The following is a 14,156-nucleotide window of genomic DNA, read 5'->3' as shown; positions in this document are numbered from 1 at the left end:
ATCTCCTGCAAGTTCCCCCTCCATGTTGCTCACCATCTGTCACTGTGGCTTCCAGTGGTTAGCACTGTAGCCTTGCAGCACCAGGAACCCGGGTTTGATTCCAAATTTGGGCGATTGTCTGTGTGGAGTTTGCACGTTCAACCCGTGTATGCTTGGGTTTCCTCCCATAGTCTAAAAATGTCCAGGCTAGGTGGATTGGCCATGCTAAATTGTCCAGTGTTCAAGGATGTACAGGTTAGGTGGGTTAGCTATGGTAAATGCAGGGTTACAGGGATAAGATAGGCGAATGGGTCTGGGTGAGTTTCTCTTCGGAGGGTCAGTGTGGACTTGTTGGGCTGAATGGCCTGTTTCCACACTGGGGATTAGATGATCCTGACTTGGAAATATATTGCTATTTCTTCACTGTTGCTGGGTCAAAATCGTGGAGTGGCCTCCCTAACCGTATCATGGGACAGCAGCAGTTCGTGAAGATGACTCACCACCACCTTCTCAAGGGCAACTAGGAATGGGCAATAAATGCTGGCTCAGCCAGTGACATCCACATCCTGTGAATTATTTGCTTGAAATAAATGAGGCAGTTTTTTTTTATATTTTGTTAGATGTCAGTTCAGCGAAGGGGGCTGAATTAATGTTGAGAATAGCCAAGTTCCTTGAAGTTAGACTTGGTAACTCCTATAAGATTCCCTCATCTCATCAGCATTCCAACAGAAGCATTTTAAGTTGAACAGGGTTTAACCTTGATGTTTCACTTGTACAACTTTTTAAGAAGGGGGTCCTGTTGATGACACTCTAATTGACTTGTGGTGATTCTGTCACTTAATAACATGTGAGTTCTGACTCAAATTTTGTTTTTGTTTAACCAATTCACATTGCATAGCTAACCTCTTGCAGGCTGCTAACGCTAGAATTCCTTTAAAGATTTACTGACATGGTGCATTTTTTATTAATCTGTGGATGGTGTCTGGAGCTAATGGCTACTTTCAAAGAGCGGATGAATACAGTTTCCAATCTCTTGCTCCATTCCACAGAGCTCCTGATCTCTGTCACAGCCTGATGTCCCCTCCCTCTCCACAGGCAGTCACTGTCTTCTGCTTGGGCCTGACAGACCAAAGAAACTCGAAGAAGCATAGCAACTTCTTTCTTGCCAGCCCAGTTAATGTGAGAAAAGCTCAATTTTGCAGAAGTTCATTAATGGGAATTAAATTTGCAATTCCTGTCTTCTGAACTTAGCTAGGCATTTGTGGAATCTGGGCAATGGGAGCCAAGGGGAAACCTTTTTTTTTGTTGAGAGGATTTATTTTCTTAAGTAAGCTTTGAGTTAACTTGCCTGTCTGTTGAGCTCTTGGATGTTGTGAACCATTTCCAAGGACAAATGTCAACCTCTTTCCTAGTGAGAGTTCCACGAAGGGCCTTTCTCGTTTCTCTGTTCTGGGGAAGAAAGCACCTTGCCTTAAGTTTTTTTTTTTTTTTTCTCTTTAGAATCTTCCCAGCATGGACCCACAGTGATCAGAAACACTCTCTTGTTAGATATTTGATCCAGGCCACAACTTTGAGCCTTTGTAGTACTGAAGCCTGGTAACCTAACACAGCCTAACATTGACACTATTACTACTGTACCAAATGGAGCAGCAGGCATTTGATCAAAATGACAAGTCGTATTTTATGAGTGCAATTCCAGTTTTGTAAATGATGCTGATGGATGAAAAGGCAAAATGTGTAACTGCCTGATTGTGTAAATATTATTCAATTTTTCTGTTCACTTCAGGTCTCTAAGGATGATCGCAGTGACATTGAGAGTAGCTCCGATGATGATGATTCTATGACCAACGGCACAAGACCCCATCACCACAATCCCTCGAAAGGAGCCAACAGCACAAATGGAACCAACGGCCACCTAACCACTGGAGCATGGGCGGGAGACCATTAGTTCATGAACTGTGGAACATGGATTAGGCACAGACAGGACAGCCTCATGGAAAACAACCAAGCACTGAACAGTTTTTTTTTAAAAATTATAAAATAAACTGGGTGTTGTTGCATGGGATCTGAGACAGGCTGCCTGCTCAGTAACTTACACCTGCAAAGCACACAGGCATTTTTTCCTTTTATTCTCAGTGATTGTGCTTTAGCAATATGAGAAATTGAAATGCAGCTTTAAATGGGAATGGATGGATCTAGACTGGAGGTTCCTCTAGACCCATCTTATTCCATTTAACAGCCTGCAGTGCTTTAAATGGGTTTTGTGCAATTTGTCGAATTGCTAAAGGTTTACATTTCAGGCCTGTGTTTTTGTCGTGTTTCCTTGTTCTGTATTTTCTAACTCATTGGCACAAAGAGATGGAGCCCCGAGAGGAGAAGAATACCAATTTGAAACCAAGGAGATTTTGTAATCCGTCTTGGTGTGCTTGTGGGCTTCAAAGGCAGGCAGGTAAAACCAGTCGCTTCAGATGGAAAGGGTATTGTTGAAGTGGTGCTTGAATTCTCACCAAACCTGGCATGCTAGGGAATTTTCTATAAAGGAATTGCGTAATCTGTAAATCCAAAGAATCAGGAGTTACAGGCACTGGTCCAAATTGTTGTCTTTTTTTTTGTGTGGTAAATTTTCACTATTGACCCAAGTGATGAAGCACAGCTTTGTATTAAAACACTAGGTTCTGGCTGGTGTATGTGTGTTGTAAATCCTCTTTTACATTGAAGGAGGGAGCTTTTCTTGTTCATTGGTTATGTAGTATTTTGAGTGTTCCAGTTAATTTTGTTTCTGTTTTCATACAAAGTAATTTCACTTTTAGCAATGTAGTTTGTGGAACCAAAAGGCAGCTACCATGTTGCTGATACTGCGCAGTCTACAGCTGCCAAATTCCATTTTGCCATTTATTGGGAGTGTTGGTTTTGCTACAGCAGTGTATTGATAATTCCTTGTTTGGAGGCATAAAAATCAGGTAATCCTCTGACCTCCATTGTTTTCATTCAAGTTTTATAATGGGAGAGGGTTTGTAAACTAATTTCTCCCAGTCCACCTAGTAATGGCTCAGTGTTATAAATAATAATTGTTTAATTGCTCTGTTATACTAAAGCAAAGGTTATCATTCTTTTTGGGCTGGTTAGGTTCCAGTCAAATTTAAGTCTCCATGAGTAGAACTTATTTTTCTACTTCTGTTTTTTTTTAAATTTTTTTAAATTGCCTTGCGAAGTAATTGATTTGGATTTTTTTTAAGTGATACTGTGGGCAATGCTTTAACCTAATCCTGGGTCTTCTGATCTTGTTCATCCCTGGAAGACTGCTTTTAAGCTATTTCCACATTTCTGAAAATAGCTGTTAACATGTTGTTCTGAATGAGAATTTGTGTGAAAACTGTTCAGAAAGGTTTGTTTACAAGTTTCAGAGTTTGTCTTTTTGTACCTGAGAGCTTTTTTGTGTCTGCAGTAGTTCCAGGTATGCAAGCTGTTTTCTTTAAAACAAAAATTGTCTTGACTTGTGGGTTCTGTGGAGATCATAGTGGTCTCCCTGACAGGTTTGATGTAAATACTGGTTCAAGGGAGATTTAAGACCTTATTTTAAGTAAGTTGAATTTATCAGCCCTATTTTTTTTTTAAGATATTTGAAATGAAGACATAAATTATATTGATGTAAAAGCAAATATGCAAAACAATGACGTTTGGCGTAGTTGTCTTGTTTTAAATTCAGAATTAGGCTCCGGAAGCCTTTTTTTCTTTCTTTCCATTTGATGTTCCAGATTCCAATTTAGATTTAGCTTTCTCCCCATCTTCAAAATGTTCAAGTTTGAGATTAGAATCCTCCTTAATTCTAGCATGCTGTCTTCTCACCTTCCTTCCATCACTGCCTCTTTCTCCATTCTGCCATGCCAAAAAAAAACAAGCTAGGCTGCAGGCATTGAATAGGATGGTGTGTGTCTGACTCCTCACACTGCTGCTACATTTTGGGAAGGACTAAGCCCATCTTCAAATGGTCAGTTTGCATCTGGCATTCAGAGCAGCCTTCATTCCACTCCTAAACAATTTCTTCTGCCTTACTTCCTGTTCTAACCTGGAAATTGAAGCCATTTGTAGTGTCCTCTCTGCTGATTTGGCTGACGTTACTGAATGCGGCATGTTGCAGGGATCAAACCAGGGCCTTGCTGTCAGTGACTCCAAACTGCCAACATTTTTTACTGTCAGACAGCAACCAAGCCAACTGACTTTTTTTTTGTTTCTGTTGCCAGAGAAAACCTCTAACTCTAACTCTGAGAGATCTTGAGTGAGCTTTCATGTTTCTTCTGCTGTGGTGAGGTGTTGATCTGAATGTCCTTTATGGTGATGGGTGCATTTTGTTTGCCTAATGTGGGGGATTTGGAAGCATGATCTAAAGATGACCAGTAGCACAGCTACTGGGCCAGTCAGTCAGAGTTGAAGATGAGATGACAAGGTATTGTTGGTATCATGAGCTCTTTTCAGTAACCTCCCCAACTTACTCTGCTGTTCTCATCTCATCTTGACCTTTATCTTTGAAACACTGTATAGCACATGTAGTGTTATTCAGCCACCAAACCTGCCATTTTGGGTCAGTCTTTCTTTTTCAGACTGTCACTACCTCACTCCCCTGTACCATCAATTAAAATCAAGGAACTTGGAGAGTTTGCAACCACTACGAATACCATTGGCTGTTGGGAGGAATGGGGTATTGCACCTCTTGGCACTTCATCCGTAGCCCCAGAAAGCGTGATACCACAGCTTGATGACAACTTGTCTACTGGGTCTTGATTGAAGGCTGGCTGATGGATTAACTTGAACCTGGTGCTTAACTTGAACCTGGTGCTGTGCATTACTGCCTGATACTCACTTGCTCTTGTAGCACAGGACTGGGTAAAAGTCTGAATTAAACTGGCAGTTAAAGCACTATTGAAAGGGATGTACTTATCCATATTACATAAGTAATCTAAAGCCCTTGATGTTTTCTTGTAGACCTTGTCATTTAGATCCATTTCACTGGAATCACTTACAACTGCATATTTGTACATACTGCTAAACCATGACCAGAAAAATATGCTGGTTTATTTCTTTATGTAAAATGATGTAGTCATGTACCTGCTGCCAAGTTCTTTCCTTATCCCAAGTGGTCTATGCTCCATTTGTCATGGATACACCCTGATTTCGGAGATTTGATGTATTAATCACCACTAAGAGCTCTCACGAGTTAGCTGTTTGGTTCATGAAGTTATAGAAGGGGTCTGGGGAGGGATTTTATTTTTAAATTATGTTGTTCAAAATGTTGGAGTGAATCTGAGCAAGGTTTATCTTTAGAACTTGATTTGTGTCTTGGGATAACTAAGGAATGTTTTAAAATCAAATTTGTCTTGAGGGAGTTGTGCTGTATTTCAGCCCTCCAGATTGAGGAACCACCTTTTAAAGGATGTGACATCAGCATCCAGTTTCAGTTTCTGAAATCTGTATTAAGGTCCCTAATATGGAATGACCAACAAGGTGCCAGTTTGGATTTTTCAGGATTTTCTTTTCCTATACAAGAAAATTTATAGGCTAGAATAAGTTCCATGCAATTTGATCTTTGAATCTGTCCAAAATGCCTTCTCGTTTGGCAGTGGTCTTGCTACAAATGGTAGAAGATTTATAGAAGAGAACCATGCTATCCTTTGTCAGGATGTGGTCCTGCCCACTGGTTTCATTTGCATTTCTATTAAAGGCTGCACTTTAATTAGTGTGAGGGTGTCTTGGTGTTCTGGCAGAAATTATTTAAAATACACACTTATAATCTTCCCTACCCTCCCCATGTAAAGTTGATGTTTTTTTTCTCTTCTCACATGGCATGGTCTTGTGCCATTCAGGTTTACCAGTGTCACAAAGTGATTCTTAACTAACTTTAACCTCCATGTTTTGGGTAGATAGGGAATTCACTGAAGTACAGCTGTTCCTGCTGGTTTAAGGATAGCTTACTGGAAAGAAGTTAAAAGACTGTAGTGTAGTTGAGGGTATTTGAATACTGTAATGAAGTATGCATTTAATGTTTAAAAGTTCCCGTTTGCATTGAAGATGACATCACCAGAACTGAATTGTGACAAGCCACAGCATTAGTCCCTGAAATGGACTCTGCAGAAATGGTACACAAGTCCCTCAATATCTATAGACTGGTATCTTTTTCAAAGTTTTTTTTAGGGAAAACAAGTGTTTTGTGTGAAATAATTTCCTCAAAGTCTTCATTTCTTTTCAGACAGGTCAAACACCAAATTCTGTTTTTATCAATGCAAAAGCAGCCTTGTGAAATGGCTGTATTGTCACTTTTTTTTTTAGAAAGTTCAGCCAGAGAAGACTCTAAGCATGCATCACATATCTAATTCAAGCCTGGCTATGGTTCCTATCCAATCCTACTTGGTCCTAAGCTTTTTAAAGTAGATTCATCAAACATAACCAAAGCATCCTGTTCAGAAGCCTGCTGTAGCAGACCTGACTTTAAGCTACCACAACTAAAAACCTCCCCTCTGACAAAAGAGAAATGTAGCACCAGCGGTTGTTTTGGAGGAAGAATAGCCTTGAAAATACATATTTATTCCTCCCCTTTAACTCTATACCACCATCACCCCCTCAAAATGTCCCCACCCTGTCAAATCCCATCTTGGTCTGGGGAGAGAAGTGGTATCTCAGGCGGAGAGATGATGCAATGATTTCAAATATGTGCCTTTTGACTTTATAGTCCTTTTTCAGCCTTTCTGATTCTGTGGAATATTTCTGTTTTTGTGAAATTGCTGATTGTTAAAGAAATTCCTGAGTTAAAGGAAATGATTACATCCTCAGTTCAGCTAATTCTGTGATAGGGAAGGAAACCAAATCTGAATTACGGTCCCCCATTGTTCTCTTTTTTGGACTTCACCTGAGCCATATTTTTGAACTTTAGCCTCCATCTCTGCCAGCCATTATATTGTTGTGCATGTTTTTTTTTGTCTGGAAGTCATGTTCGTGGGAAATATCCAATATTCAAGCGTATGTTCACTTGAAGATTTGCCGAGCTTACTGACACAAACGTCAGCAAGTGTATGTGTTGTGACCCAAGCAGATGCATGTTGTCCTTGCATCATGTGATTGATCAAATACCAAGATATTAAATTTTACAGTGAGATGCATTTTGTATCCAATAAGTTTCCTTAGCACCCTTTCAATACAATGCCCTTCTAATTGGTGTGAATATGTGACAGAATACATCCACTATTTACTTTCTGATATTTGTTACTACATGCCAGTTGATGACCAATGTCTTGCTCTGCTGTCTGGTCAACTTGTCCACTGTGTGACTCCTCTCATTTTTCTTTAGTTTATTTGGAGGGAAAGGAGGGGTTGGGTTTGTGGGGGGGGGGGGGGGGGGGGGGGGGGGGGGGAGGAAGGAGAAGTACTCCCATAATATCCAAAGTTAATTGTTGGTCCAGAAATTCACTCTAGGCACATTCTGGGTATGACCTAGCACTAGTGCTGTGCCACTCTTGCGTCTACACTATTGACATCCAAATTGTTATCTATACAGAATGAATTTGAATTTGATTCGGGTGTTTCTGGATTATACTGGCTCAGATGCTGTGTAATATGTGTGCAGGCTGGAAAAGCTGGGATGGAATTGGGACCAATGGATCCTCTGGCTGTGCTGGAGATCATTCAAATACAATAGCATTGATTTTCAAAATTGCAAACTGGATATCATTTTTTAAAGTGACTGTTTAACATTGCTTTATTAAAAATAATTACAATTTAAACCAATTGCTTGAAATAGACTGATCTGATTTTTTTTAATGCTCAGCCAGCCATAATACAGTAATGTCACTTGTAAAAGTGTGAGCAATAACTGGACACATGATGTCATTTACCCTCCTGGTGAAGGTTTGGTATCATTCTGGTTGTGCTGTTTCACAGTTGACTGGTTTAGCACAATGAACAAGCAGTGATTATGTTCCAATTATTTTTTGGAGTCAAGTATCATGGCACCAGTGATGCCCATGTTCTCTGGCATTGGAGTCTGCCATGAGGTGCCAGAAATTTAAAGAAAAATTTAATTCAAAATGGAAGCAATGATTTTTTTTTGTCTTAAACCCTGAAGATGCAGTAGGTGACATTATAAGCTGCTGTGGAACTGAGCTATGCATCCGAACGCTCCCCTGTTCAATCACTGGTCAGTAGTGTATTAACTAATCTTGTTGTGGGCTGGAGGAGGGAAGGATACAACTGGTCTTTCTGCCTTCTGGGCTACAAAGGAAATCAGCTAGTCTTTCCCTTGTCAAATTACTACTTTAGTGTAAGGAGCTGCATGGTGGGCAATGATGTGAAAAGCTGTACCCCAGTAAAGGTTTTGCCATTGCTTTGAGCGATGGCAAGAACATCCACCATCACCTTGGAGTGCTTGCATTTCATTGGGGCAATTCTAATTGCTGAGAGTATGTAGACTATACCTTGTGGAAAATGTCTTTTTCAGATGGCAAGATAATTGAAGTGATCACCTATAAAACTGGTGCCTGAACTGATAAGGGATTAAAAGCCAATGGAGGCTTTGAGGTCGCTCTGGTTGGATGAGGCATCCGATATCTTGGTTTGTTTTCATGTTGAACTGTTTAACATTAACATTTATTGTAGAATGTTACTCTGCAGTTTTACTGTGCATGTTTTTCAAACCTGCAGCATGGTTCCTGAAGTCCCAACCAACTTAAGATAAGAGGCAGCATTGAGTCAGAAACACTTGAGTGATTAGATGAGTGGCTTTAGTGAAAGGAGTGATTTGGGGAAGGAAGACCATTGTAATAATAATCAGAATAAGTAGTCTTGCATTTTAAATCAATGCATCAAAATTTCTGTTGATATAGACTTTGTGAGATAACAAGCTGTGGATGTATTTGGTGGAGGTTCTTCTGTTTGTTGTTAATTCAATGTGTTTTTTTTACTGGATACACTGCAATAAAGGTGTCACTAAATACTTTGTATTGAACGCTGCCATTTCATTTTCTCACCATTAACTGAAATCCCATTGAGATTCTATGTAGTTGATGGCCAAGTTGCCAGTTAGTACAAATTGGGACAGAAAAAAAAAGTCATAGTTCAACCTCTTTCCATGAAATGTCAGACTTGACTTTTTTTTAAAATATATAGTGCTCGTGAGGATTGGCTCCATATGGACCATTGCTGCCTCAGTTTTCAACCCACTGGGATCCCAACCACCTCCACCATTAGAAGCCCTATACTAAAGGGCAGCTGGAGCCTACAGAAGTGCACTGCAGTAAGGAGAATTTTTAATTAAATGTTTTAAAGTGAATTACACATACATGGTTACTGATTGCTTCAATATCAATACTTTACTAATGTACACTTCTTCTTGATGCAGATGTAGTTCATACATGCATCAATGCCAATATGTTTGTGTAAGAACAGTAACAGGTCGTGGTTTGGAGGAAGCACATGTTTGTCCCAATTATCAACGCACCTTCCTTCATCATTGGGTCCTGGAGCAGTACTTGAACCCAGAGCCTCTGGTTCATAGGCAAGATGCTACCCATTGTCAGAAATCCTGCCTGTGGTAAGGTTGTCACTCCATGTTCTGCACCATCCTGGCTCTGAACTCATCACCAAGGTTACCGGATCAAAATACTGTCTCTCAAGCAATTGACCATTGCAGGAAATGTCAGCTTTTCAAGTGTGAAAAATCAAGGCTGAAATTCAGTTTTCTGATTTAGAGGAGCCAGAAACTCCAAACTTTAAATGACTAGGTAAAGTTACACTGTACAACCCGTTGGAAAATTTTCAAACTGAACTATTAATCTTCATCTTTAAACCTACCAGGAAAAAAACTTAATTCTGGTAGTTACACAATATTAAATAACATTTTTTTGTCACACGAAAACAATTGCTTCCACATTCCAGGGTAGGGACAGCTGTTAGTCCTTCATCATTCTGTTGACTTGATCTTCAGCTGCTGCCTTTAAGGCCTTTTGTCTCTGGAAGTACCGGTAGGCACGGGCACTACACAGATAACCACCATATATTGTCAGTAATATCATTGATCCAGAGAACATTCTGTACCCAACATCTGCAAGCCTCCTGGAGGACACCATTATGGTAGATCTGGAACACAATTTTTTTTTAATGAAACAAACTTGCATTTCTGTAGCACCTTTTTATCATCTCAAGACATCTTACACTTAGTAGGTATATGGGCCAAATACTGGCAAATGGGATTAGATTTATACAGCGTATCTGGTTGGCATGGACGAGTTGGACTGAAGGGTTTGTTTCCGTGCTGTACATCTGACTATGAACAGAGATCGAGCAGCTTAACAATCTGTTCATTAATGCTCAGTTTAGGATCCACCAGGGCACTCTGCTCCTGATCACATTACAGCCTTGATCCAAACATGGTCAAAAGAGCTGACTTCCAGAAGTGAGGGAGACATGGCTCCAGCTCAGATGCAGCGGTCACAGGAGCACTAGCAGTGGTGGATCTTATAATTGAGACCCCAAAGCCCATAAGAAGGGGAATGTAAAGATGAATCTTGCATTATATTCTGTGTTTCAAGATGGTGCTGGAGCATGGCAACACTAAACATCACTTCACTGCATTTGTATACATGTGACAAGAAAAAATATTAAGGACAAGGGCAGCAGATATGTGGGAACACCACCACCTGCAAATCCCCTTCCAAACCACTCGCCATCCTGACTTGGAAATGTATCGCCATTCCTTCAGAATCACTGTCAAAATCCCACAAATTCATTCTAACAGCTTCATGGGTTTACCTACACCAAACAGACAGCAACGGTTCAAGGCAGTAGTTCATCATCACCTTCTCAAAGACAACTAGGGATGGGCAATAAATGCTGGACCAGCCATCAATACCCACATCCTGTGAATGACTTTTTTTAAAAAACGTGATGAAGAACCTTCCAGAAAGAATGTTTGAGAATTAAGTACTCAACCTGGGAAAGGCTGTATGGATTTGTAAAGTGGAAATTTGTGCTGAACTAGTTGATTAAAAACTTCCAATAGGGGTAAAGTTGATGTGTACATGTACTTCCAAAAGGCACGACAGTGTGATGCCACAGATGTGAGCAAAATTGTACCTTACTGAATAAAAAGGATAGTAGCAACATAGATACAAAACCGGCTGAGTGACCGCAAACAGATTATTGGTTAATTGATTATTTTCAGGTTGTTAGAAGGTTTGTAGTGGAACGCTCTAAAGGTAAGTGTTCAGACCCTCACTCCTCCTAATATGTAGTTAATAACTTAGACCAGTGTTTTGAAGACTATTTTGAGGTTGAGCTCTGAAGCTACGCGATCCATTTAAAATGCTTCCCTTAGGGGAGGGAGCAGCTTAATTGACTGCTTAATGAGTCTTGATTCCTGCTCCCTAAAAAGGCAAGTATTTATTCTGCCCACCTTTTCATCAACTGGCCCATGAGGGAGATGGGTAGTGGTAGGAGAGGTGCAGGAGGGATTGATGAAGAGAGGGGGGAAATGCTGAAATGACCTTTTCCCAGACCAAACAATGCCACCGCTGCAGAGAAGGTTTGGGAAGCACTGACCTAAGCCATGCAGACAAGGTCCGATTTCAAAATGTAAGAATGATATAAAACTCGACCAGTATGAACAGAGAAGATGCTGTAATGCTTCACAAAGACAGACAAGTTGATTGAATTCAGAGGAGGGTGAAGTGATTTATTTTGTTAGGAAGAACACAAGCAACATTATATAAAAATGGGGTACAATTCTAAAGGGGCGCAGGAGCAGAGGGAGCTGGATGCTTAATTACACAAGTCATTGAAGTTCAGAGGACAGGTTAAGAGAATAGTTTAGAATAGTGCAGGCTTTATTAACTCGGACAAAGAGTATGAGAACAAAGAGGTTATGTCAAACATTAATGAAACAGTGGTTCAATCTCACTGGAGTATTATGTCCAATTCTGGCTGCCACACTTTGGGAAAGATGTGAAGGCTTTAGACAGAGTGCAGAAAACATTCACAAGAATATTTCCAGCAAGGAGAATGTAGATAAATTAGAGTCTTTCCTTAGAGGGAAGATTAAGAGGAAATTTGATAGAGTTAATCATGAGGGGTCTGGACAGAGTAGATGGGGGAGAAACTGTTCCCAGTGGTGGAAGGATAGAGAATCAGAGGCCACGACTTTTAAGATAATTGGTAAAAGGAGCAATGGAGACAGGAGGACATTTTGTTGTACAGTGAGTAGTTAGGATCTGGAATATGCTGTCCAAGAGTGTCGTGCATTTGTGAGGGAATTGAATATTTTTCTGAAAAGGAAGATTGTTTCAGGTTACAGGCACTCAACAAATTGCTCATTAAAATAACCAGTGCAGGAGCAACAGCCTGAATGACAGCCTCCGGTGCTGCACAATTACATGATTTTAAAAAAAAACTGGTTGGGACAATAGGGACATTCTCTACACTTCCACTTCCAACAGAAGGTGGCAGATCATGCTCTAGCTGAAAGACTGTAGCACTGACGCTGCTGCACTCCCTCAGTACTGCACTGGAGTGTCTCCTCAATTGTTACTGAAACCACAGCTTTCTGGGTCTAAAAAAATACCTGAAGCCAAGACTGGCATAATCCAGGAAAAAAGGATATTACTGTAGAAGCAAAGTGATAGTTAGCTACCATTCCCTTGATCTTTACCCCACCCTATTAACAAGAAAACAGGCATATAGACTAGCTCCTGTTACTCGGGGACTGGCACAACAAACAAGTTTAAATAGCGATAACCTGACCAACAATAGCCATTGTTAACTTGCAAATGGTCAAGAACGTAGACAGAAAGTGAAAAGATCATCAGCAATGCCAGATAAAAGCAAAGTACTGTAGCTGCTGGAGAACTGAAATTTAAAAAAAAACAAGAGAGAAGGCTGGAGAATCTGTCTGGTCGCATTTGTGAAGAGAGAAACAGAGTTAAAGTTTTGAGCCTGGTATGACCCTTCTCTGGAGTTTCTCCAACACTTGGTCCACTCCCTCCTCCGCTCCCCACACCCCAAGGCAACTTCCCATGCATTCGCAGAAGGTGTAACAACTGCCTGTTTACATCCTCCCTCCTCACTGTCCAAGCCCCAGACACACCTTCCAGATGAAGCAGTGATTTACCTACACTTCACACAATCTCATCTACTGTATTCACTACTCACGATATGGTGTCCTCTATATTGGGGAGATGAAGGACAGACTGGGCAACCACTCTGCAAAACATCTGTGCTCTGTTCACAAAATGACCCTGAACTTCTGGTTGCCTGCTACTTCAACACACCACCATGTTCCCTAGCCAACATCTGTTTCAGGCATGCTGCAGTGGTCCAGTAAAGCTCAGTGCAAGCTGGAAGAACAGCATCTCATTTTCTGCTTGGGAACTCAGCAGCCTTCTGGACTCAATATCAAGTTCAATAAATTTTAGGGCTTGAGCACCGAAGGGTCTGTTTCCATGCTGTGTGACTATGACCTTCTCCCATCTCCTTACCCCAACCCCCACAACTTGAGGCCTTGTCATCACAGGGGCTACTACCACAAACAACCCATTGTCAGCCACTAATAGTCCCCATTAGCAACTATCGATTTTTTTTTTTCCTCTCAGGCTGACCTTTACCCATTCATTTGTCCTTCCAACCGTTTTTCTCTCTGTCTTTGGGCTCCATCTCCACCTATTGTTTACTCCTCCCCCCTGCCACCCACCCCCACCCTAACCCCATCTTCAGCATATATAATCAAACTTTTGCCAGCTACAATCATTTCTGGTGACTGGACTTGAAACATTAACTCTGACTATTCCAGGCAGCAGAGGCCCGCAGGTCAAAGCCTCCGAGATCCAAGGTACATCGAGGCAAGAGCGTGGCCGTGTTCTTTGGGACCTGGGCTGACCGATGTTCTCGCTCCTTCACCATAGGACAGATTGCCCGAAGGCTGGGAATATAGTTCAAAGGGGCTGGCACACACACAAAATCTTGGGAGGAGTGCATTGCCAAGGTGAAGCAGAAAGTGGTCTTTTGGGAGCACCACTCACATTATAGGTAAACCTAGTCATCAGGCATGAGGCACTCTGTTGTATGTGGCACAGATCTGGCCCATTTTTGAAACCACTGTTTTAGTCACCCAAGGTGGAGTTCGAAGATGGACCAGGGACTCCATG

The 14,156-nt window shown here is 41.1% G+C and overlaps 2 protein-coding genes across 2 annotated transcripts in view; one reads left to right on the top strand and one right to left on the bottom strand.

Moving 5' to 3' along the window:
• The window catches only part of LOC109926281 (ceramide synthase 6-like), a 61,719-nt gene extending 53,967 nt beyond the window's left edge, over window positions 1–7,752 (top strand). Inside the window, exon 9 of the mRNA XM_048618802.1 lies at window positions 1,766–7,752. Within this exon, the coding sequence (XP_048474759.1) occupies window positions 1,766–1,927 (162 nt within the window). The 3' untranslated portion in view covers window positions 1,928–7,752. The remainder of the gene's footprint in view (window positions 1–1,765) is intronic.
• Window positions 7,753–9,313: 1,561 nt separating this feature from the next.
• Window positions 9,314–14,156, bottom strand: part of LOC109924123 (cytochrome c oxidase assembly protein COX14 homolog) — a 6,662-nt gene continuing 1,819 nt past the window's right edge. Inside the window, exon 2 of the mRNA XM_020524139.2 lies at window positions 9,314–10,098. Coding sequence (XP_020379728.1) covers window positions 9,912–10,088 — 177 coding nt within the window. The 5' untranslated portion in view covers window positions 10,089–10,098 and the 3' untranslated portion in view covers window positions 9,314–9,911. The remainder of the gene's footprint in view (window positions 10,099–14,156) is intronic.

This window comes from Rhincodon typus, chromosome 41 (genome assembly GCF_021869965.1).
Source record: "Rhincodon typus isolate 14 chromosome 41, sRhiTyp1.1, whole genome shotgun sequence".
In the NCBI taxonomy this organism is placed as follows: domain Eukaryota; kingdom Metazoa; phylum Chordata; class Chondrichthyes; order Orectolobiformes; family Rhincodontidae; genus Rhincodon; species Rhincodon typus.
Note: the sequence above shows the minus strand (reverse complement) of the source record. Positions and strands in the feature narration are given on the sequence as shown.